This window comes from Phocoena sinus, chromosome 8 (genome assembly GCF_008692025.1).
Source record: "Phocoena sinus isolate mPhoSin1 chromosome 8, mPhoSin1.pri, whole genome shotgun sequence".
NCBI classification, from domain to species: domain Eukaryota; kingdom Metazoa; phylum Chordata; class Mammalia; order Artiodactyla; family Phocoenidae; genus Phocoena; species Phocoena sinus.
In genome coordinates, this window is record NC_045770.1 from 103,127,218 (window position 1) to 103,151,171 (window position 23,954).

At 46.6% G+C, this 23,954-nt stretch overlaps 1 protein-coding gene across 3 annotated transcripts; it reads left to right on the forward strand.

The window, feature by feature from the left end:
• The first annotated feature begins 23 nt into the window (after window positions 1-23).
• VPS51 (VPS51 subunit of GARP complex) lies at window positions 24-23,839 on the forward strand. 3 transcript variants are annotated; one of them, XM_032642022.1, is made up of 10 exons: window positions 24-314; window positions 804-933; window positions 19,817-19,963; window positions 20,045-20,264; window positions 20,367-21,084; window positions 21,477-21,692; window positions 21,892-22,110; window positions 22,561-22,682; window positions 22,774-22,861; window positions 23,475-23,839. In XM_032642022.1, exons 1-10 carry the CDS (start codon window positions 90-92, stop codon window positions 23,733-23,735), a joined length of 2,346 nt encoding a protein of 781 aa, XP_032497913.1. In that variant the 5' UTR covers window positions 24-89; the 3' UTR covers window positions 23,736-23,839. The 3 variants fall into 3 exon arrangements, with proteins under 3 accessions (XP_032497913.1, XP_032497914.1, XP_032497915.1); XM_032642023.1 differs by having other exon boundaries at window positions 74-314; window positions 22,000-22,110; XM_032642024.1 differs by lacking the exon at window positions 24-314 and adding an exon at window positions 3,849-4,042 and having other exon boundaries at window positions 802-933.
• The last annotated feature ends 115 nt before the right edge of the window (window positions 23,840-23,954 follow it).

A 23,954-nucleotide genomic window follows, 5' to 3' on the forward strand; every position in this document is an offset into this window, starting at 1 on the left:
CCTTGTTTCAACAACAACTTTATGGCTCCCGGAAGTACCTCCTCCCTATCCCCTGCCCAGCCTCACTCTTGTGGGCTGCACTTGGAGCCATGGCGGCGGCAGTCGCAGGACGTGGCCCGGGCTGTGGACCTGGGGACTCCCCAGAGGGGCCCGAGGCGGAGGCTCCGGAGCGTCGGCGGAAGGCGCACGGGATGCTGAAGCTTTACTACGGCCTCTCGGAGGTGGAGGCGGCGGGGCGCCCCGCGGGGCCGGACCCCTTGGACCCTACAGATCTCAATGGGGCGCACTTCGACCCGGAGGTGTATCTGGACAAGGTGTGTGTATCGGGAGGGGGAACAGGCCCCCGATATATTGCACCCCACATCACGCCTGCGACTTTGTTGCGGGGGCGGGTGGGGCGAGGGAAGAGGTGTTCATAAAAGCAGGATGACCCTGGGCCGGGCAATAGGGGCAGAGCTGGAAGATAAGGGGTCGTGGGCAGACTTGGACTGGCCTGAGATGGTGCGAAGTCTGAGGTCTCCTGGGCTGATGTTCTGACAGACCCGATATAGGGGGCGTGGCCCAGGCGCTGACAGGCCTAGGACTGGGCCTTGGTTGCAGCTGAGTATTTCAAATGCCGACAAACCCCAAATAGGGTCTGACCTGGTAACTTCTGAGCTATGCCACTTATAGGTTCCTTGTCTGAGATTCCTGGCAGGGGTAGGATCAGGGTTTTCTTGCACCAAAAACCTACCAGTTAGGGGCAAGGCTGGGGGACATGAGTGCCCCCTTGTCCTGGATACTAACCACCTAATTTCCTCCAGCTGCGAAGAGAGTGCCCACTGGCCCAGCTGATGGACAGTGAGACGGACATGGTGCGGCAGATCCGGGCTCTAGACAGCGACATGCAGACCCTGGTCTATGAGAACTACAACAAGTTCATCTCGGCCACAGGTGATTCCTACTGGGGCACACTCCTCACCGTCCCACATACCCCAGTTTCTCCTGTGTTGGGGAAACCAGCAGAGGATTTAGACAGAGCAGACCCAGATTCTAGTCCTGCCCTGGCACTAATGCACTCTCATCTTTCTCTCTCAGAGCTTTTGTGGTTTGATGACTATTGAGGTGATAACTGTTCTCAGAGGGTTGTTTTGAGGACCAAAGGGGAGAAAAGGACAAAATGAAATTTTAAAAAGAAATGAATTAAAAAAAAAAAAGAAATGAATTTACCTGAAGCACTTAGAATCTCTGACACTAAGGACGCCTCAGTAATGGTTAGTTTCTCTCATTAGTAGTAGTTTTCTTCTCTGGTTCAGGTCTTTCTTGAGAATGGGCTTATCTCTCTTTCACTCTTTCTTTTTTTTCTTTCTTTTCTTCCTTTCTCTCTCCTTTCCTTCCTTCCTTCCCCTTTCCCCTTTTCCCTTTCTCTCTTTTTAAATGAAGCAGAGATAGAAAATGTATGACATTAAGGGACAAACATCATATAAAGGTTTTTTTTTCCCTTCTGTCCCCTTTATTCTCTATTCAAGATGGTACTAGACACTGTTCAGTATCATCCACACTAGCTTTTGTCCTGTGTTGGTGAAATGCACTGTTCAGATTTTTGGGACCCACATGTACTTAGTCCTAGAGGCAGATCCTGCAGGTCTACCTGCAGTCTATGGGAATGTCTGTCCTCTGAGTGAGATGAACAGAAGAATGGGGTGACCTGACTGTTGTTTTAAAAGGATCCCTCTGTCCACTTGTTGAGAGTGGACTATAGGGAGGCAAGGATGGCAGAGACACCCATTAGGAGGCTATTATAACGGTCCAGGCAAGATGCTGGTTGTATGGACCATGGTGGTAACCGTGGAAAAGTAGAATGGCTCAAGATTCTTAAAAATTTGTTAGTTGAGGGATCTGGAATTCAGAGAAGGCTGGAACTTGAGGTACATGGAACAAGATGGTCTCTCCTGGGGGGAGTGTACAGAGAGAAGAGGTCTGAGGACTGAAGCCTGGTGCATCCTAGCATTCAGAAGTCATGAAAAGAAGGAAAATCTCACAAATCTTCTTTCTCATAGAAACAAACATTTGGGAAAGTTTGAGAACAACCCAGACCATGGCTGTCTTAGAAGATAAACGAAGAAGGCATTCCAAGAAATGGAATTGATAAGCTTGACCAGTACATTAGCTCATCAGTGGTGCAAGAGAGGGAAGAACTGCAGAAGCAAAGTCCTCAGGAAAGAGGGAGGGGATTGAGCAGTGCACATTGGAGAGGCTGGCCTTAACAGGAGGTCAAGAGCTCATCTACTGTAGCAGGAGGGAAAGCAGACTGTGGGCAGAGCCAGTCAGGTGGATAGGTGTGGTAGAGTTTAACTAGAGACCTTTCAGAACACATTAAGGAATTTTCCATTTATCTAAAGAGTACTTAGCTAATCAAAGTGTTTAGACAAATGAGTGATGTGATTTGTGCTTTGAAAAGATCCCTCTTGTCCCTGGCTACATTGAAATGAATAGATTGGAGAGGTGGCTGGAGTGAGGCCATTTCGGTAGTCCGAACCAGAGATTCTGGGAGCTAACACCAGGATGATAATGGGGGGGATGGACAGTGATGAGTGAATTGAGAAGTGTTAGGAGGCAACATCGACAGGACATGCTGTTGAGGAGCTTTGGGTGTACAGAATGACCCAAGTTTCAACTTGAACAGTGGATGGTGGATGTGGTGCCCAAGAAACTGCAAGAAGATCAGGTGTTGGAAAAGGAACATAATGAGCTAGGTTTGGTTTTGTTTTGTTTTTTTAAGGGGAGCAAGGCATGAGATAAACCTGGACGAGCCTGTGGGGCCAGATCATGAAGGCCTTTGTAGACAAAATAAGAAGGATTTTGGTCTTAATCATAAGAACTCTAGAGATCCATGTCAGGTAATCACAGCATCTCAGTATGGAAGGAAGCTTGAGGGGGTCTAGTCCAATCCATCTCTTCTTTCCTCAGAGTATCTCTAAGGAGTGGCCTTCTGACTCTTGCTAGAAGTGGGGAACCTTTACCTAGTGGTGAGAACTCATAACTCTTTGAAAGAACTTTGAGGCTAAGGGAGCTAGGTTTTGAGGTTTTGGAGCTGTGCATAAGGAGCTAACAAGAAGGCAGATGCATATGTGGCTCTGGAGCTCAGAAGAGATCTGAGCTAGAGGAATAAGCCTTGGAGGCAGCTGTGAAGAGGAGGAGAGTTTAAAGGGAAGTGTGGGCAGGGTTGGTCAAGAATGGGTTAGATCCTGAGAAAAGGAGAGAGCCCAGGACAGAGCTTGGAGGAACACCTCCGTTTGATGGCCATGGGGACGAGGAGGGTGAGCCTGCGATGGAGACAGGAGTGGTCATAGAGGGAAAGTGGTATCAGTATGAATATACGTTAATTCAACTGATTCATTCATTTATTCAATCGCTTGTCAAATATTTGCCTGTGTGCCAAGTACTATTCTAGGCACCAGGGATATAGCAGTAAATAAGACAGTTTCTCAGCTGTCACAGAATGTACATTCTAGAGAAAGAGACAGATAATGAAGAAAGAAAATAAGATCAGTTCACTTCAACAAGAGCTCTGTAGAAAATGAAACAGGATAATATATTAGAGAGTGGGTGGTTGGGACTGATATAGAGAGAGTGGCAGAGAAAGGCTTTTCTAAAGAGGTCACAGTTAAGGTGAATGATAAAAAGTTGACGATGGGAGGATTTGGGGGCAGAGTGGGCCAGGCTGAGGAAACAACTTGTGCAAAGGCCCTGGAAACTCTACGACCAGAGCAGGGAGAGCAAGAGTGTGGGGGTGAAGGGAGCGGGGTCTGACTGCATAGGATATACAACAGGGGTGGTGAGGTTTTTCTTTTCTTTTCTTTTTTTAGGTTTTCTGAAAGGACCAAAAAGTAAATATTTTAGGCTTTGTGGGCCATCTGGTTTCTATCACGACTACTTATCTCTGCCATTATCATGAAAGCAACTACAGACAGTATAAATGAATGAGCATGGCTGTATTCCAGCAAAACTCATTTACAAAAACAGCCCTGGCATCCAGAGTGATGTCAGCAAACATAGTGGAGTAAGTGCATTTGAAAATATCCCCTCCATGAAAGCAGCCCTGAACTGGCCAGAATGGTTAGAATAAGCTTTCTTAGACCTCTGGAAAGTAACCAGAGGTGTGCAGCAATCAGAGGAGCATTTATTCAAGAAAAAGAGCTGAATCATGGTAAAAATAATGAATCGTATGGTATTTTAGCTTGTCTTAGCCCCACCATTTCCTCTCCAGCTTAGCAGTAGCCTTGAAAAATAGCCCATATTCCTAATACTAGAGGGAGCAGAACAAAGCTGGAGTTCTTTCAAAGCCTCATGCCCAAAGAATTGTCATTATTTAACCTGTCTGGTGGTTTCCTGAAACAGTCTACCCCATAGGTTTGTCTTGACCTGGAGGTCACCCAGTGCTAAAAGTCTCTCACCAGGGCTTCCCTGGAGGCACAATGGTTGAGAGTCCGCCTGCCGATGCAGGGGACATGGGTTTGTGCCCCGGTCCGGGAAGATCCCAAATGCCGCAGAGCGGCTACGCCCGTGAGCCATGGTCGCTGAGCCTGCGCGTTGGAGCCTGTGCTCTGCAATGGGAGAGGCCACAACAGTGAGAGGCCCACGTACCGCCAAAAAAAAAAAAGAAGTCTCTCACCAGAGTTGTTTGTCAAAAACAGTTACAGGCAAATGGTGTGTCTGTCTGAAGTGACAGATAACACTTGGGCAAACAATAGTACTAACCCAAAAGCTTAAAAGGAAAAGCTGAGGAATGAGATGTACCTAGGGGCTTTGACAAGCTCTGACACATTATTAGGTATCTTGAAGTCCACAAATGTGTACGGTAGTACACATACTTAAGAAAGACCTGAGAGACTTCCCTGGTGGTGCAGTGGTTAAGAATCTGCCTGCCAATGCAGGAAACACAGGTTTGAGCCCTGATCCAGGAAGATCCCACATGCCACAGAGCAACTAAGCCTGTGTGCCACAACTACTGAGCCTGTGCTCTAGAGCCCATGAGCCACAACTACTGAGCCCGCGTGCCACCACTACTGAAGCCCATATGCCTAGAGCCCATGCTCCCAACGAGAAAAGCCACCACAATGAGAAACCTGTGTACCACAACGAAGAGTAGCCCCCGCTCGCCACAACCAGAGAAAAGCCCGCATACAGCAACGAAGACCCAACGCAGCCAAAAATAAAATAAAATTAATTAATTAAATTAAAAAATCCACTTGCCAGTGCAGGGGACATGGGTTCGAGCCTTGATCTGGGAAGATCCCACATGCCGCAGAGCAGCTAAGCCCGTGTGCCACAACTACTGAGCCTGTGCTCTAGAGCCTGCGAGCCACAGCTACTGTGCCCGCGCACCCTGGAGCCTGTGCTCAGCAACAAAGAGAAGCCACCGCAATGAGAAGCCCGTACACCACAACAAAGAATAGCTCCCACTCACTGCAACTAGAGAAAGCCTGTGCGCAGCAATGAAGACCCAACACAGCCAAAAATAAATAAATAAATAAAATAAATGTATTTTTAAAAAAAAAAGGAAAGAAAGAAAGACCTGAGAACGTCCTAAGCTCTCACTTCTGGCTTACTTCAGGCTCAGTGCAAGCAGGAAGTGAAGGTTAAGGGAGAGTTGTAACCCTCCTGGCTGAGTGTTTAAGGTATGCCCCAACACACACACACACACACACACGCACACACACACACACAGAGCGCCTCAGTAAATACTAGGAGATTTATTAGTACTAGATATTTAAGGAGATCCTTGTCCAGTCATTAGCTAATCACTAAGCTAACCAAGTAAAGGTTTCAGTGGCTATACACAGCAAAGAATACAAACTTTACAGAGTTGGTTCAGAAACGAATTAGTACAGGTTTAGTAACTCTGAAAAATAATTAGACAAACAATAGCAACAAGCAGCAACAACAAACCCTGGGGAGGAGAGAGGATCTGATTTCTAGAGTTGCCATGTTATATCAATATTATCTAACATGTCTGTTTTTTCAATAAAAATTTATGAGGTGTGCAAATAAAGTAGAAAATCGGACCCATACACAAGAAAAAGCAGTAGAAACTGTCCCTGAAGAAGCCCAGAAGTTGAATTTACTACGTAAAGATTTAAATCCACTATTTTAAATATGTTCAGAGACCTACAGGAAGCTGTATCTAAAGAACTAAAGGAAGGCATCAGAATGTTTCACCAAATACAGAATATCAAAGAGAAGAAATTATTTAACAAAAGAACCAACTAGAAATGATGAAGTACCACAATGAAAATGAAAAATTCACTAGAGGGTCTCTATAACAGATTTGAACAAGCAGAGAAAGAATCAGCAAACTTCAAGATAGGTCAGTTGAAATTATTCAATATGAGGAATAGAAAGAAAAAAGGATGAAGAAAATTGAGCAGAGCCTTAGAGACTTGTGAGACACCAAGTGTATCCACATATGCATAATGGGAAGAGTGAGAGGAGAGAGAAAGTAGCAGAGGAATGTATGAAGAAATAATGGCCCAAACCTACCCAAATTTACTGAAAAACATTAATCTACACATCCAGGAAGCACAACAAACTCCAAGTGAGATAAATGCAGGGAGATTCACACCTAGGCATATCACAGTGAAACTGCTAAAAAAAAAAAAAAGAGAGAGAGAGAAACTTGAAAGCATCAAGAGAAAAGTGACTCATCACATACAAGTGATACTCAATAAGATTTACAGCTGATTTCTGGTCAGAAACCATGGAGGTCAGAAGGCAGTGGATTCACATTTCAAAGTGCTGAATGAAAAAAATGTCAACAAAGAATTATATACCCAGTAAAAATATCCTGTAAAAAAGAAAGAGAGGGACTTCCTTGGTGGCACAGTGGATAAGACTCCACGCTCCCAATGCAGGGGGCCCGGGTTCGATCCCTGGTCAGGGAACTAGATCCCACATGCATGCCGCAACTAAGTTTGCATGCCACAACTAAGGAGCTCACGTGCCTCAACAAAGGAGCTGGTGAGCCTCAACTAAAGGAGCCCTGGAACCGCAACTAAGGAGCCCACCTGCCGCAACTAAGGAGCCCACATGCTGCAACTAAGACCCGGTGCAACTAACTAACAATAAATAAATATTTTTTTAGAAAAGAAATTAAGACATTCGCAGATAAGTAAAAACTGAGAGAGTTCATTATTAGCAGATCTTTACAAGTAAAACTAATTTATTAATAGTTATATATAATAGCAAGTTTAACTGGTTAATACTAGGCAATATTTATTGAGTGTTTAATATAAAACTACACTGATTGAACTGCTTACATATATTAATTAATTTAATTCTTACACATCTATGAAGTAGTTAACTATATCTCCATTTTACAGATAGGGAAACTGAGGTAATGAGATGCTAAATAACTTGGTCTAAATTTTATAGATAAGACATAATGTTTAATGCCTTGTTTCAAACACAAAACAAGTCCAAAAATAACTTTAAAAAATCAGATTTTTTTGTCCTAGTACCTGTAGTAGCTTTTGAAGGAACTGCATTTCTATAAAAGACAAACATTGTGCATAATAAGTAAATCCCTAAATGAATAAGTTTTATGTTAGACTATTGTTTAACAAGTGAAAAATAAAATCATGACAATCAGAGAGTAGACAAATAGACTAAAACAAAATACTGCCATAAAGGAGAAATAGTAATTCAAGAAAATCTAGTAACCTGGGACCACTTGGTGTAGGAACCAACAGCTCTGTCAACATCTGCAGCACTGGCAAATCATTATCTTTGCAAAAAGTTTATCAAGTTTATCCAGAGTCAAGAAAACAGTCTAAAGTACATCCACACTATTATGTTTAAGAAAATAGAGGCAAGGTTTATATATTCAAAACATATTTAATGAAAACTCCTGCCACTCACTTCCTACAGGGGAAAAAAATCCTTAGTATTTGTGTGAGTGTCCTATGATTGCTATAACAAACTGTCACAATTTTGGTTGCTTAAAATAACAGAAATTTTAAGAAAATAACAGAAATTATGGTCTCATAGTTCTGGAGGCCAGAAGCTCAAAAGCAAGTTGTCAGCAGGGCTGCACTCCCTTCAAAGGCTCTAGGGGAGAAGCTCTTATGCCTCTTCCAGGTTCTGGTTGACTTAAAACATTTCTTGCAGTGCACCACTCTAACCTCTGCCTCTGTCTCCACATGGCCTTCTCCTGTGTCTGTGTCTTTATTTCTTTAATGTCAGGTGGCAGCGAGGTGGCTAGATGATAGGTCAGATTTTTGCCCTCTAGTCCCATTAGTTGTGGCTGGGAATGAAGAGGTGGCAGTCGATGACTTTATGGTATAAAACCTTTCTATTGCAAGAGAGAGACTTGTGGATCAGGAATTGGAATATGGCCAGGGCAGGTAACAGTGCTTTGACACCCGCGAGTATTGGAGGGTCTCCTGCTAAGGTGGGGGCCGGCTTTGGCTCACTGTAGGGACAAGGACACTGGCAGTGGCAGTTCTTACTGGCGTGAGCCCTCGTGAAGGCTGCCGTTTTCTCACCAATATCTGGCCCCACGTAACAACCTGTAGGCTTCTGTAAATTGAATAGAATTGAGTCCAGAAATAAACCTGTACATCTGTGGTCAGTTAATTTTTTTATAAGGATGCCACAGTTACTCAACAGGGAGAATAGGTTTTTCAACACATGGTTGGGATACCTGGATAGCGATATCAAAAGATTGAAATTGGATCCCTACCTCACACGCTGTACAAAAATTGACTCAAAATGGATCATAGACGTAAATATAACAGCTAAAACTAAACACTCTTAGAAGAAAACATGGGTGTAAGTCTTCATGTCCTTGGATTAGACAAGAGTTTGTTAGATATGACACTGTGATTTGTGATTTATAATAAGAAATATATATTTGGTCTTTGTGCACCATCCCTGGAATAGCTCCTAACCCCTTGTAATTTCCTATATAAGAGCCTTGTTAACAATATTTAGTTTTGTTCCCAGTTCCTGAAATAGCTCTAGTGAAATAAAGTGACATGGATGTCTTTTGGTATTTATATAACAAGCCCTTTTCAACCACACCTGAGTTTATGTTAATGAGGTGATATTTGGAAAACTCCTAGATAACCCGCGGATGGGGGGGCAGGTTGCCAGCAGAACCAACCATGTGATTAGAGGGTTGGAACTTTCAGCCCCACCCCCCAGGCCTCCAGGAAGGGGAGAGGGGCTGGGGATTGAATTCAGTCACCAATGGCTCATGGTTTAATCAGTTATGTCTATGTAGTGAAGTCTCCATAAGCACCCAAAAGGATGGGTTGGTGAACCATGTGGAGGTGTTGGGAAAGTAGCATGGCCAGAGAGGAAATGGAAACTCTATACCCCTTCCCACATACCTTGCCCTATACATCTCTCCCATCTAGCTGTTCCTGAGTTGTTTCCTTTTGTAGTAAAACAGTAATCTAGTAAGTAAACTGTTTTCCTGAGTTTGCTGAGCTGCTCTAACAAATTAATTGAACCTGAGGAGGGGGTCATGGGAACCTCCAATTTAGAGCCAATCAGTCAGAATCATAGCTGACAACCTGGACTTGTGATTGAAATCTAAAGTGAGAGAGGATAGTTTTGTGGGACTGAGTCTTTAACCTATGAGATCTGACACTAACTCCCGGTAGATGGTGTCAGAATTGTTAAATCATAGGATGCCCAGCTGATGTCACAGAATTGCTTGATGAGTGGAAAACCCACACATCTGGTGTCAGGTGTGAAGTAGTGTTGAGAGTAGAGACACACAGGAGTGGGTTTTTACTTTATAGACAGCAAAAGCACAAGTAATCAAAGGAAAAAAATTGGATAAATTGAACTTAATCAAAATTTAAATCTTGTGCTTCAGAGGACACTATAGAGAAAGTGAAAGGACAGCTCACAGAATGGGAGAAAATATTTGCAAATCATATAGCTAATAAGGGTCTAATATTCCAGAATATGTAAAGAACTTTGATTAAGTCAGCACTAAAAAGACAACCCTGTTTAAAAATGGGCAGGGGCTTCCCTGGTGGCGTAGTTGTTAAGAGTCTGCCTGCCAGTGCAGAGGACATGGGTTCGAGCACTGGTCCAGGGAGATCCCACATGCTGCGGAGCAACTAAGCCTGTGCACCACAACTACTGAGCCTGTGCTCTAGAGCCCGCGAGTCACAACTACTGAGCCCACATGCTACAACTACTGAAGCCCACACGCCCAGAGCCTGTGCTTCGCAACAAGAGAAGCCACCGCAGTGAGAAGCCCGTGCACCACAACGAAGAGTAGTCCCCACTCACCGCAACTAGAGAAAGCCTGCACTCAGCAATGAAGACTCAATGCAGCCGAAAATAAATTTTTTTTTAAATGGGCAAAAGATTTGAATAGACATTTCTCCAAAGAAGATATACAAATGACCAACGAGCACATGTAGAGGTGCTCAACATCACTGGTTATTAGGGAAATGCAAATCAAAACCACAATGAGATAACCACTGCACACCCACTAGGTTTTCCAGAAAACGGAATAAAACAAATGTTGGTGAAGATATGGAGGATTTGGAACCCTCTGCATTCCTGGTGGGAATGCAAAATGGTGTACCCGAAAACAGTTTGGCCATTCTTCAAAAGGCTAAGCATGGAGTTATCGTGAGGCCCAGCAGTTCCACTCCTAGGAATATACCGAAGAGAATTGAAAACATATGTTTACAAAAACACATACACAGTTGTTCATAGCAGCGTTATTCATGACAGCCAAAAAGTGAAAGCAGCCCAAATGGCCACCAAGTGATGAATGGAAAACAGGTGTGGTCTGTTCCATACAATGAAATATTATTCTGCCATAAAAAAGTATGATGTACTAATACACGCTACAACTTAGATGAGCCTCGAAAACATGCTAAGTGAAAGATGCCAGACACAAAAGGCCACATACTGTATGTAATTCCATTTATTTTATTTTTTTGGTATTATTATTTATTTATTTTATTTATTTTTGACTTCGTCGGGTCTTAGTTGTGGCACGCGGGATTTTTGTTGAGGCATGCACGATTTTTCGTTATGGCGTGGGGGCTCTTCCTTATGGTGCGTGGGCTTCTCTCTAGTTGTGGTGTGCGAGTTTTCTCTAGTTGTGGCGCACAGGCTCCAGGGCACGTGGGCTCTGTAGTTTGTGGCACGTGGGCTTAGTTGCCCCACGGCATGTGGGATCTTAGTTCCCTGACCAGGGATCGAATCCACCTCCCCTGCATTGTAAGGCAGATCCTTTACCACTGGACCACCAGGGAACTCCCTAATTCCACTTATTTTAAATGTACAGAATAGGCAAATCCATGGAGACAGAAAATAGATGAATGGTTGCCAGGGACGGAGGTGAGAGTGAAATAGGGAGTGACTGCTAAGGGATACAAGGTTTCTTTCTGGGGTGATGAAATAAAGAATTGGATAGTAATGTTGGTTGTGCAATCTTGTGCATATAATAAATATACTAAGAACCACTGAATTTTATGCTATGTCCATTATAGCCCAGTTGAAAATCAAAAAGCCAAACCGCTATCAAGCCAGGTTTGACCCGCAGGGTATATAGTTTGCCAACCTTTGGCCTAGACACTGCATTTGTTTATGTAATAATGCATTTATCTGTTCCAAAATTGGAAAGGTCCCAAAGGTTGTATAGTGAAAAGCCTCTTCCCATTCCTTTCCCCAGGTAAAGACAAAACAATCTTTAATGGTAAACTTTACTGAAGAGTAACAGAAAAGTGCACAGGTCATAGTGGCCAGCTCCTGGAATTTCACAAATGGAACGCCTCTGTGTAGTCAGCACCCCGGTCAATCAACAGCATGACCAACAAGGCCCCCTCCAGCCTCCTACCAGTTACCACCCACTCTCCTCCCAAGGAGAGTTTGCTCTAGTTGCAAAGTACTTATCTTAGCAAGCCTGAAAGAGTTCGGGGATGTACAGTGTAGTCTTTATTACTCAGTGGTGTGGATGGTTTTTTGTTTTGCCGTGGTGCAGCTTTTATTTCCATTTAAATGGCTCTGTGGCTGTGCATTCAACAGCAATGCCACCAGTACTAGGTTTTCTTTTATTCTGTTTTAATGACAACTTAGTTTTGGATTTTTTTTTCCCTTTGAAAGTCAGATTCAAGTTTCCTTTCTAATGTAGTACCTAAATGTCATGGTCCCAAACACCCACTCCAAAATGAATCGGCTCCTCTGATGGTAGCATTTGACAGCCCTGGAAGGAGGTTGTGTCATAGGTTAAATGGTTTGTAAGCAAAAACAAGAATTCACTGGGGGAAGACGAAACGCCTCATGAACTTCCAAGCCTCTTCATGATCGTCAGCCCGTGAGCCTTCTGGTACCTGAGCTTCCATCTTTTGCCTTTGCTCTGGTTTTATTCAGTTGTTTTTTTTGTTTTGTTTTTTTGGCTGCATTGGGTCTTCGTTGCTGCGCCTGGGCTTTCTCTAGTTGGCCGCAAGTAGGGGCTACTCTTCGTTGAGGTGTCCGGGCTTCTCATTGCGGTGCCTTCTCTTGCTGTGGAGCATGGGCTGTAGGCGCATGGGCTTCAGTAGTTGTGGCTTGAGAGCTCTTGAGCACAGGCTCAGTAGTTGTGGTGCACGGGCTTAGTTGCTCCAAGGCATGTGGGATCTTCCTGGACCAGGGATCGAACCTGTGTTCCCTGCGTTGGCAGGCAGATTCTTAACCACTGCGCCACGAGGAAAGTCCCTTTTATTCAGTTTTTAACTGCACGGCACTGTCTGTGCTATGTCCATTAATTCATTATTTGTGAATTGGCAACAGTCACCATTTTCCAAAAAAATATAAGTAACTCCAACCAGTAGCCCCAAAGAGTAGTACAGATGTTTCATATTATGGGACTTTATTTTTTTAGTTACCTTCCTCTCTGTGGAATCTAAGAAGGGTGAATGGTCTTGTCCCACAGACTGTGTTGCTAACATGAGAAGTTCATTTTGTGATTCTTGGTCTACCTCTTCGTGTAACTTTTTAAAAAATCTCTTAATTGTTCTGTAGGTGTTAGCTCTGTGAGTTCTTGTGCATTTTTTTTGTTTGATTTTTTCCAGCTATTTTTTCCCTGCATATTTTGTGTCTGTCTGTTCCTTTTTATTGTAATTGTCATTGATGTTTTTCTCCTCACTTTGCCCAAGTTGGGTTGCTGCCCCAATCCTGCTCAGAGAACATTCCTACAGTCCAGGAGCCACACACAGGCCAGGTGTGGGTGTGCGAAGGCTCACAAGTGACTGCTGTTAGATATTGCCTATTCTTTTCCGTAGAAAATGACCTGTTTGCACAACCACCAGCAAATGGGAGAACAGCTCTTTCCATGCACCCTGGCCAACACTAAGTTACTAAAATTTTCAGTCTTTGACAATCTGAAAAGTAGTATCTCTGTAGTTTTTTTAATAAGATTATTTATTTACATATTTATTTATTTGGTTGCACCAGGTCTTAGTTGCTGCACGTGGGCTCCTTAGTTGCGGCAGGCAGTCTCCTTAGTTGCAGCTCATCAGCTCCTTAGTTGCGGCACATGGGCTTCTTAGTTGTGGCATGTGAACTCTTAGTTGCGGCATGCATGTGGGATCTAGTTCCCTGATCAGGAATCGAACCTGGGTCCCTTGCATTGGGAGCGCAGAGCCTTATCCACTGTGCCACCAGGGAAGTCCCTCTGTGTAGTTTTAATTTAATTTCTCTTGTGAGGTTGAACATTCTTTGTATGCTTAAGAGCTGTTTGATATCCTTGTCTGTGATGTCCTTTTCCTATTTTTCTGTAGAGTTGTTCTTTTCTTCTTTTTATTTTTGGCCATGCTGGGCAGTTTGCGGGATCTTATTTCCCCACCTAGGGGTTGAACCCAGGCCCTAGCTGTGAAAGTGCCAAGTCCTGACCACTAGACCTCCAAGGAACTCCTGAGTTGTTCTTTTTCATAATGATTTGTAAGAGTTCTTCACATATTAGGGAAAAGTAGCCCTGTATGGTATGATTTGCAGTTCTTTTAAAGTTCGTTTTGATTTAGCTCATGGTGGTTTTTGTTGATCAAACAATTTTATTAATCTCTTCTTTGATAACTTCTGAGTTTGAGGTGTTTCTAAGCAAGACCTTTTCCATTCCTAATATTATTTTAAAATTCTCCCTGACTTTCTTCATGTACTTTTGTGATTACATTTTAAAATCACATTTAAACTTTGATCCCTCTGCTCTGTGTGTATATATAAGGTGTGAGGTCTGAGTCCAACTATATATATATACATATATATATATATATATGTATATATATATACATATATATATATATATATTTTTTTTTTTTTTTTTGCGGTACGCAGGCCTCTCACTGTTGTGGCCTCTCCTGTTGCGGAGCATAGGCTCCGGACGCGCAGGCCCAGCGGCCATGGCTCACGGGCCCAGCCACTCCGCGGCATGTGGGATCCTCCCTGACTGGGGCACGAACCTGTGTCCCCTGCATCAGCAGGTGGACTCTCAACCACTGCACCACCAGGGAAGCCCCCAACTATATTTTTATTTTAAATGGCTTTCCAGTTGTCCCAACACTATTTAATAATTCATCTTTTCCCCACTGACTTGAAATGTTACCTTTATCATAATAGTAAATTTCTTTATGTTTCTAGATTTTTGAAAAACCTTCTGTTTTGTTCAATTTATCTCTAATTGTCCATGTACCAGTGCCACACACTTTAAGTTACTGTAGCTATAAAACTGCACGTTTTAAATTCTAGTAAGGCTAGTTCCTTCTTACTCTTTTTCACTTCCAAATTTTAGTTCCCCCTTCTTATTTTTCCACCTGTTCATCAAATTATACTTTTTTAAAAAAAGGAGGGGGGTCTCTTAAAATTTTACTGATCAGGTTAAATTTCTAGGGAGAATCAACATCTTAGGTTTTGGGGCTTCCTGTCCAAGAATGTGGTATGTCTTCACACTTCTTCAGGCCTTCTAGTATGTTCCTCAGCTTATAAAGGTTTCTTTATGTAAATGTTGAACATTTCTTAAATTTATTTCTAGATATTTTGATCTTTTAAAATTGCTATTTAAAATGGGTCATTTTCTACTGTATCTTCTTATTACTATGTGTGAATGTTGTTGCTTAATTCTATAGGTTTTTTATATTAATTTCATGTTCAGTCACCTTACTAATCTCTTATTGTTTGTAGTAGTATTTTCAGTGATTTGTTTTTTAGAGTTTTCAATTTATGCAATTATATCATCTGCAAATAGTGATAATTTTACCTCCTTTACAATTTTTGTATCTCTGTAATATATTACCTGAGTCTAATTGTGTTGGCTAGTACCCCAGAACAATGTCAGACAGCGGTGGTGATCATGAACCTCCTTGCCATGTTTCTGATCTTAATGGAAATTGCTTCTAGCATTGCCTCATTAAACATGATGCTGGTGTTTGGAGGTTAGGGAAATATTCAGCTGTTCATATTTTATTGAGAGTTTTTTTTTTTAAATCAAGAATAGCCGTTGAATCGTCTTTCTTTCATCTCAATATGGTGAATTATTATCGAGATCCTCTCATATTGAGCCGTCCTTGCATTCCTGAAATAAAAACCATTTGGACATATTTGTCAATTATTCTTTTAATACATTGCTGGATTCTGTTTGTTAATTTATATGTGTATCTCCATTTATTTAATTAATTTAATGTACCTATGCATCTCAGTTCATAAGATATGAATGTGTCACTTTCATTTTTGAGCTATTTTTGTCACATTTTTGTATCAGTGTTATGTTTCTTCCACAAAGTTAATGTGAACGCTTTTCTAATTTTCTCTGCTTGAGTACTTCTTACACAGAGCTTTGGAATGAGCTGTCCTTCAGAGCTATGGCAGCACCCCCATGACATCCTCTGGCACCTTTGTGTAGGGGGGAAGGAGAATCTTTCTTTTTTTTTTTTTTAATTTTTAAATTTTTGGCTGCATTGGGTCTTCATTGCTGCACGCGGGCTTTCTCTAGTTGTGGTGAGCGGGGGCTACTCTGTTGCGGTGCACAGGCTTCTCATTGTGGTGGCTTCTCTTGTTGCAGAGCATGGGCTCTACGCGTGCGGGCTTCAGTAGTTGCAGCATGTGGCCGCAGTAGTTGTGGCTCGCGGTTCTAGAGCACAGGCTCAGTAGTTGTGGCGCACAGGCTTAGTTGCTCCATGGCATCTGGGATCTTTCCAGACCAGGGCTCGAACCCGTTTCCCCTGCATTGGCAGGCAGATTCTTAACCACTGCGCCACTAGGGAAGTCCTGGAGAATCTTTCTTTGACAACATTCTCAGTTCTCTCTGTTCATGTATTCTTGCTCTTCTGGAATCCATTTAGGTAAATTCTGGTTTTTTGTGGCAAATTATCCATTTCATCTAGGTTTTCAATTTCTTTACACAGAATTGAGCTAAGTTGTATCTTGTGATTTTTTAAATATCTGTGTATTTGTGATTGTTTCTCCCCTTATTTCTTATTTTGTGTATATTTTTTTCCCCATTTAAAGATTAGGGTAGCTCACATTTTATATATTTTGTTTTTCATTTTTTTTCAGTGACCCTGACCTTTGATCTATTTATTAGTTCTCCCATTTAAAAAAATAAATTAATTTCTGCTTTTAGCTTTATTAATTCCTGCTTTCTTTTTTATTTTTCTGCTTTCTTTTCTGGTTTCTTTTGTAGTGCTTTTTCTAACTTCTTGAGTTGAATGTTTATTCTAATTAGTACTATTTAGGACTGATTTCCTGTGAACATTGCTTCAGCTATATCCTATAGGTTCTTATAGTGTTTTGATTGTTGTTATTTTTTACATATACAGAAATTTCAGCTTTGATTTCCTTTTTGATCCAGTAGTTGATAATAATGAGGTTTTCTCTAAATAATGGGATCTCTTTATTTTCTAGTTTTGTTATTAATCTCTAATTTCATTGCATTGTGATCAGGGAATGCTTTCTGTACCATTTAGTTTCTTTTCTTTAAATTTATTGAGATTTTTTTGTATGACCTAATATGTGGTAAGGTTTTGGTGTATTTTATGGAATCTTGAAAAGAATAAAAATCAAATAGGTCGGGCTTCCCTGGTGGCGCAGTGGTTGAGAGTCCGCCTGCCGATGCAGGGGACACGGGTTCGTGCCCCGGTCTGGGAAGATCCCACATGCCGCGGAGCGGCTGGGCCCATGAGCCATGGCCGCTGAGCCTGCGCGTCCGGAGCCTGTCCTCCGCAACGGGAGAGGCCACAACAGTGAGAGGCCCGCGTAACGCATAAAAAAAAAAAAAAAAAAAAAAAAAAAAAAAAAAAAAAAAAAAAATCAAATAGGTCTTCCATATTAATGATATTATTTAGGACTTCTGTAGCTTCATTTGGTTTTTATCCTTTTGGTCTGTCACGGATTGACAGAAGTGGATTAAAGTCTCCTATAATAGATATGTTTCTGCTTCATCCTCATTGCTTTCATTTATGCATATTGATGGTGAGTTCCAGAGTGGAATTAGGGAAATTAGTTGGGAAATGTTAGTAGTAGTTGGACAAGAGATGATGGTGGCTTGGAAAGAAAATGTTGGAGGTAAACCTTATGCAACTTGCCAATGGACTGAGTGTAAGGTAAAGGAGAGATAAGAATCAAAGATGACTCTTAAGAAATGGGCAGGAGGGCTTCCCTGGTGGCACAGTGGTTAAGAATCCGCCTGCCAATGCAGGGACACGGGTTCAAGCCCTAGTCCGGGAAGATCCCACATGCCACGGAGCAACTAAGCCCACAAGCCACAACTACTGAGCCTGAGCTCTAGAGCCTGTGAGCCACAACTACTGAGCCCGTGTGCCACAACTACTGAAGCCCGCATGCCTGGAGCCTGTGCTTCACAACAAGAGAAGCCACTGCAATGAGAGGCCTGCGCACTGCAACCAAGAGTGACCCCCGCTCGCCGCAACTAGAGAAAAGCCCACGTGCAGCAATGAAGACCCAACCCAATGCAGCCAAAAATAAATAAATAAAATTAATTAATTTAAAAAAATAAGTAAAGAAATAAATGAACAGGAGCCAAAATGGAAAAGGTTAGTGGAGGAACAGGTTTGGGGAAAGTCAAGAATTCTGTTTTGCGTATGGACACCAAGGCGGGAAGGTGGTGGGGAGGGGTGGTGGTGGGATGAACTGGGAGATTGTGATTGACATGTATACACTAATATGTATAAAATAGATAACTAATAAGAACCTGCTCTATAAAAATAAATAAAATTCAAAAAATTTTTTAAAATTCTGTTTTCAACATATCATATTTGAGGTGCCTGTTTGCCATCCACATCAGGATATTAAGTAAGTTGCTAGGCAGGGCTTTGATCGGGACTGGAGGCAGAAATGTCCAAGTCATCACAGCCGTGCGACAGGATGAGACTCCCTCAGGGATCTGTTCACTCTGCAGGTTTGGAAGGAGTTGATGTTTGCTTGTATTTTCTCTGTGAAGTGTGAATCAAGGTCACCATTTGAGAGTTGGGGGCATGTACTGGCGTTTTGAGAACTGAGGACAAAATGTTGTTTTGGAAAATGGAAACACAAGACTCACTAGAAGGTTTGGAAGGACAGCTGACCAGTGTGCAGTGCTGCTTTGGGACTTAAAGTCCTAACTTGAAAGGGAGGCCAGTTGGTATGATGTTGTGGCTCATTTTCAGCTGTCATTCTTAGGGAGTGGGCTGGTAATTGGGCTTAACCTGTGGTAGGGTTCTGCCGACAAATAACGGGGGCCGGGGGCAAGAGATGCAAGGGGGCTTGCAAATGGGTGCTGGTGCTCGTGGAGGACCACAGCTTCTAAGAGGAGTGAGGAAGGAAGTGCAGCCATGGGAGGTATTACAAACAGTGACCAAGCGGTAGGGCCGCTGGGTCTGGAGTTACTGAAAAGGCCAAAGGGTTGTTAGGGCGGGGTCAACAGGGTGAATGACCAGAGTTACAGAAGGCTGTGAGGCTTGAAGCTAAGGTTTTAGAGGACGCAGCTCTTAGCAAGGGCAGGGAGAGTGGCACAGAAGGCAGATGCAAGAATGGATGGAGTTGAGGAGGTCAGCAAGAATGTCCAAAGGCTCATCCTTGTGTATGCTGATGTCCACGAGGAGGTGTGGCCGTGATCTGGAACTGAGGGGCGTGGCAAAGAGGACAGTAGGCATGGCAACAAGAAGGGGTGTAGCTTGATGTCACGGTCTTCAAAGAAGCTGGGGTCTCAAAGGGAGGAGGAGTAGAAGCTATCTAGAAGTGTTAAGGGGCCAGGCCCTGAGGCATCTGGGTTGAAAGGAAGAACAGCCCCCTTAGGCAGGTTTCTGTCAGGACCAAAGGGAAAGAACCTTTCAGGGAAGGTCAACCATGTTCTAGAAGGCAGAGTGAAAGGGTTAGGGAATTCTGGGAAAGAGGTAAGACTGAACAAGTATTTACTGTCTGTCCCATGGCGGGCAGGGTGCTGGGCATGGAGGATGCCCTTGGGAACGAGCAGACAGGTCCCTGCCAAGTGCCCTGGGCCCTCCTTTGGATCTGGGCATCTTCTGAGATCAAGGACTGCGGCTTCATGGGCATCTCCCCACTGCACTGGGACTAGGGGCACACACGGGGTGTTCAGAAAACGTCTGCTGCACTGACATAATGACACCTCACCCCCATTTATAGTGACCAAGCACCACTGCAGTCCTTTTCAAGCACCTAATCCTCAATGTGACCCTCGAGGAGTGAGCTCAGGCGCGTTTGGGAAGGGGGCGGGTGTGTGTGAGGGCATTTGGACTACCTCTCAAGCTGAGTGTTCTGCCTGTGCCCCTAGTCATCTGCCTTTCCCCCTCTTGCGCCCTTGTCCTCCTAGACACTATCCGGAAGATGAAGAACGATTTCCGGAAAATGGAGGATGAGATGGACCGGTTGGCCACCAACATGGCAGTGATCACGGACTTCAGCGCGCGCATCAGCACCACGCTGCAGGACCGCCACGAGCGCATCACCAAGCTGGCAGGTGCGGCCCGCCCCAGAGCTGGTGCTAAAGCGGGCCACCCCCAGGGAGTTGGGGCTAACACCACCTCCCCCTGTCCCCCAGGGGTCCACGCGCTGCTACGAAAGCTGCAGTTCCTCTTCGAGCTGCCCTCGCGCCTCACCAAGTGCGTGGAGCTGGGCGCCTATGGGCAGGCGGTGCGCTACCAAGGCCGCGCGCGGGCCGTGCTGCAGCAGTACCAGCACCTGCCCTCGTTCCGCGCCATCCAGGACGACTGCCAGGTCATCACGGCCCGCCTGGCCCAGCAGCTACGGCAGCGCTTCAGGTGTGGGCTCTGGGCCCTCATGCCACACCCGCTGGTCTCCTGGGTCTGCCCCCGCCCCGAATTCTGTCTTCTTGCCCTTCATCTCCCTCCCCCTTCCCGCAGGGAGGGTGGCTCTGGCGCCCCTGAGCAAGCCGAGTGCGTGGAGCTGCTGCTGGCGCTGGGCGAGCCTGCGGAGGAGCTGTGCGAGGAGTTCCTGGCTCACGGCCGAGCACGGCTGGAGGAGGAGCTAAGGAGCCTGGAGGCGGAGCTGGGGCCCTCCCCTCCGGCCCCCGACGTGTTAGAATTCACTGACCGCGGCGGCAGCGGCTTCGTCGGGGGCCTCTGCCAGGTGGCGGCGGCCTACCAGGAGCTGTTTGCGGCCCAGGGCCCGGCGGGTGCCGAGAAGCTGGCAGCCTTTGCGCGGGAGCTGGGCAGCCGCTATTTTGCGCTGGTGGAGCGGCGGCTGGCTCAGGAGCAGGGTGGCAGTGACAACTCCCTGCTCGTTAGGGCGCTGGACCGCTTCCACCGGCGCCTGCGGGCGCCCGGGGCCCTGCTGGCCGCTGCCGGGCTGGCAGAGGCCGCCACAGAGATCGTGGAGCGAGTAGCCCGCGAGCGCCTGGGCCAGCACCTGCAGGGCCTGCAGTCGGCCTTCCTGGGCTGCCTGACGGACGTGCGGCAGGCGCTGGCCGCCCCTCGAGTTGCTGGGAAGGAAGGCCCTGGCCTGGCCGAGCTGCTGGCCAACGTGGCCAGCTCCACCCTGAGCCACATTAAGGCCTCGCTGGCCTCTGTGCACCTCTTCACTGCCAAGGAGGTGTCTTTCTCCAACAAGCCCTACTTCCGGGTACGATCTTCCCCTGGGCATCCTTTATCTTTTTTTTCTTCCTTTTCAGGGCATTCTTTCGTTTATCTTGCATGCAGGTTGGCAGCTACCAGGGCACACAGTCCTTGCCCCAGGCAGTCTGGATGTGGTTTCAGGCTGCCTTGAGAAAGGCTGGCATAGCCTGGAGGGGTGGGGCAGGCTCTGAGGGCATCTGCAAGCAGGGTCCCCAGTGCTGGCTTTGCCCCCCTGCACTCCCTTCCCACAGCAGGGGAGCTGCTCTGGGGTTCTGGAATGCGGGGTGAAACTGTCCCTTGGAGAGAGGCCAGGGCACTTCGAGTCCCAGTAGAAGGTCACTAGCAGCCTCTGCCTGGAAGGTTGGACCTGCTGTGTATCTGCGGCGCTCCTCCTCACAGGGCGAGTTCTGCAGCCAGGGTGTCCGTGAGAGCCTCATCGTGGGCTTCATCCGCTCCATGTGCCAGACAGCTCAGAACTTCTGTGAGAGCCCCGGGGAGAAGGGGGGCGCCACGCCGCCTGCCCTGCTCCTGCTGCTTTCCCGCCTCTGCCTGGACTACGAGACCGCCACCATCTCCTACATCCTCACCCTCACCGACGAACAGTTTCTGGTGCAGGTGAACTGCTAGCTCAGAGCAGGGTGGGGGGAGGTGATGCTAGGAACACAGGAGGCCGGGCAGTGCCCTCATGGTCAGGGCTGCCTGTGCCCAACTCAGCCTGCCCCTTGCCCAGCCTGTGCCCAGCTCCTGGTGGCCAGTGGCTGCAGAGCTGCCCCCAGTGCCCACTGCCTGTCTGTCCTCTGCATCCCTGGCTCAGGACCAGTCTCCAGTGACACCCGTGAGCACACTGTGTGCGGAGGCCAGGGAGACGGCACGGCGGCTGCTGACCCACTACGTGAAGCTGCAGGGCCTGGTCATATCGCAGATGCTGCGCAAGAGTGTGGAGACGCGGGACTGGCTCAGTACCCTGGAGCCTCGGAACGTGCGCGCCGTCATGAAGCGGGTGGTGGAGGACACGACAGCTATCGACGTGCAGGTGCTGCCCTGGGCTGGCCAGGGGAACTCTGACGGGGCTGGGGGTGCTGGGGGAACAGCCCTCTGAGGATCATGACAGGAGGGGCCAGGCAGTGCCTGCAGCTACGGCCTTCCTCCTCAGCCATGGTGGCCTCATCACCCCCATTTCAGCTAGGAGGAGGAAGCTGAGGCCCAGAGTCACCCAGGAAATCAGGTCAGGGTTGGCCCTGAAGATTTGGCCTCAGTACCAACTCTTATGTTCCACTCTTGCCCCACTCCACTGGTTCTGTAAATAGTGACTGGGTACCAACTAGGTACAGGCCCTAACTACCCTGTGGTTTTTATAACGGTTGTGATTGTTACAACAAATGAGTGTGTAACTTAGGGCATCCTTGGCCCTTGCCCAAGGCACCTGGTGGGCTGCATGTTCCCCGTGCCCTGGCCTCCTTGCAGTTCCTCCTTCCACCACCAGGTGGGGCTCCTGTATGAGGAGGGTGTTCGCAAGGCCCAGAGCAGCGACTCTAGCAAGAGGACCTTCTCCGTTTACAGCAGCTCTCGGCAGCAGGGCCGTTATGCACCCAGCTACACACCCAGGTCTGGCTGGTCAGGGTGGGCGCAGGGAGGATGGAGAAAGGAGGACCGGGGTGCAGGGGTGGGCTCTGATTGTTTGTCTCCTCCCATTCAGTGCCCCGATGGACACCAACCTCTTGAGCAACATCCAGAAGCTGTTCTCTGAGCGTATTGACGTGTTCAGTCCTGTGGAGTTCAATAAGGTCTGAAGTCCACAGTGACCCTGCCTTCCCAGGGCCCCTTGGGAAGGTTGGCTGAAGCAGCCCCGCACTGGCCCAGGCAGCCCTAGGACTCTGATTCCCCACCCCCCGACCCCGTCTCTGTTTCTGAGGGATGTTTCTAGGAGTGAGTGGTCATCCAGAGCCCCGCCATCACCATCTCATAGCCCTCTGCCCGCGTCTGGGTGATAATCTAGTATACCTCTTGGCCCTCGTCCTTATCCCCACCATAGCCCTGGGTCCTCCCCAGGGATTCCTAGTCACACCATGGGCCCTGCCCCAACCCAGCCCGTGCTCAGGGACCTGATACTCTCCCTCCAACTTAGTAAGCTTCTCCCCTCCCCATATCAGTGCTGACCCCCATCTCTGCCTCAGGTTGCTGGGCCCTCCCCGTCCACTCTCCTCCAGATGATGGGGCCAACCTTGTATGGTCCCTCCCTCTTACCTGGGTCCTGGGACTTTCCACCCCATCACAGCTACTGGCATTTTGCCGTCTCCTTGGCCCCTGCACAGAACGTGGGTGCCCTTCCTCGGGGATCTAGTACCCCTCCCCAACACCTGCTGTAGTGGATTTGCATCCCTGTGTCCCTACGTGCAGGTGTCGGTGCTGACCGGCATCATCAAAATCAGCCTGAAGACACTGCTGGAGTGCGTGCGGCTGCGCACCTTCGGGCGCTTCGGGCTGCAGCAGGTGCAGGTGGACTGCCACTTCCTGCAGCTCTACCTGTGGCGCTTTGTGGCTGATGAGGAGCTTGTGCACCTGCTGCTGGACGAAGTGGTGGCCTCAGCTGCCCTGCGCTGCCCGGACCCAGTGCCCATGGAACCCAGTGTCGTCGAGGTCATCTGTGAGCGTGGCTAGGCCCGGTCACACCAATCCACTCATCCCCTGGTGGCCCGACCTGGTGGCCCGCCCTGGTGGCCCTTCCCCTCGGGGCCTGCCTAATAAAGACGTGTTGTCTCCAGCTCCCTGTCGCCTGCCTGGGCGGGGTTTGTGGGAGGAGGGAGGTGGAGCTGTGAGCCTGAGACTACAGAGGCGGCTTTGGAGGCGGTCCTGTTGGTCTCGCCCCTGAGAGACGAT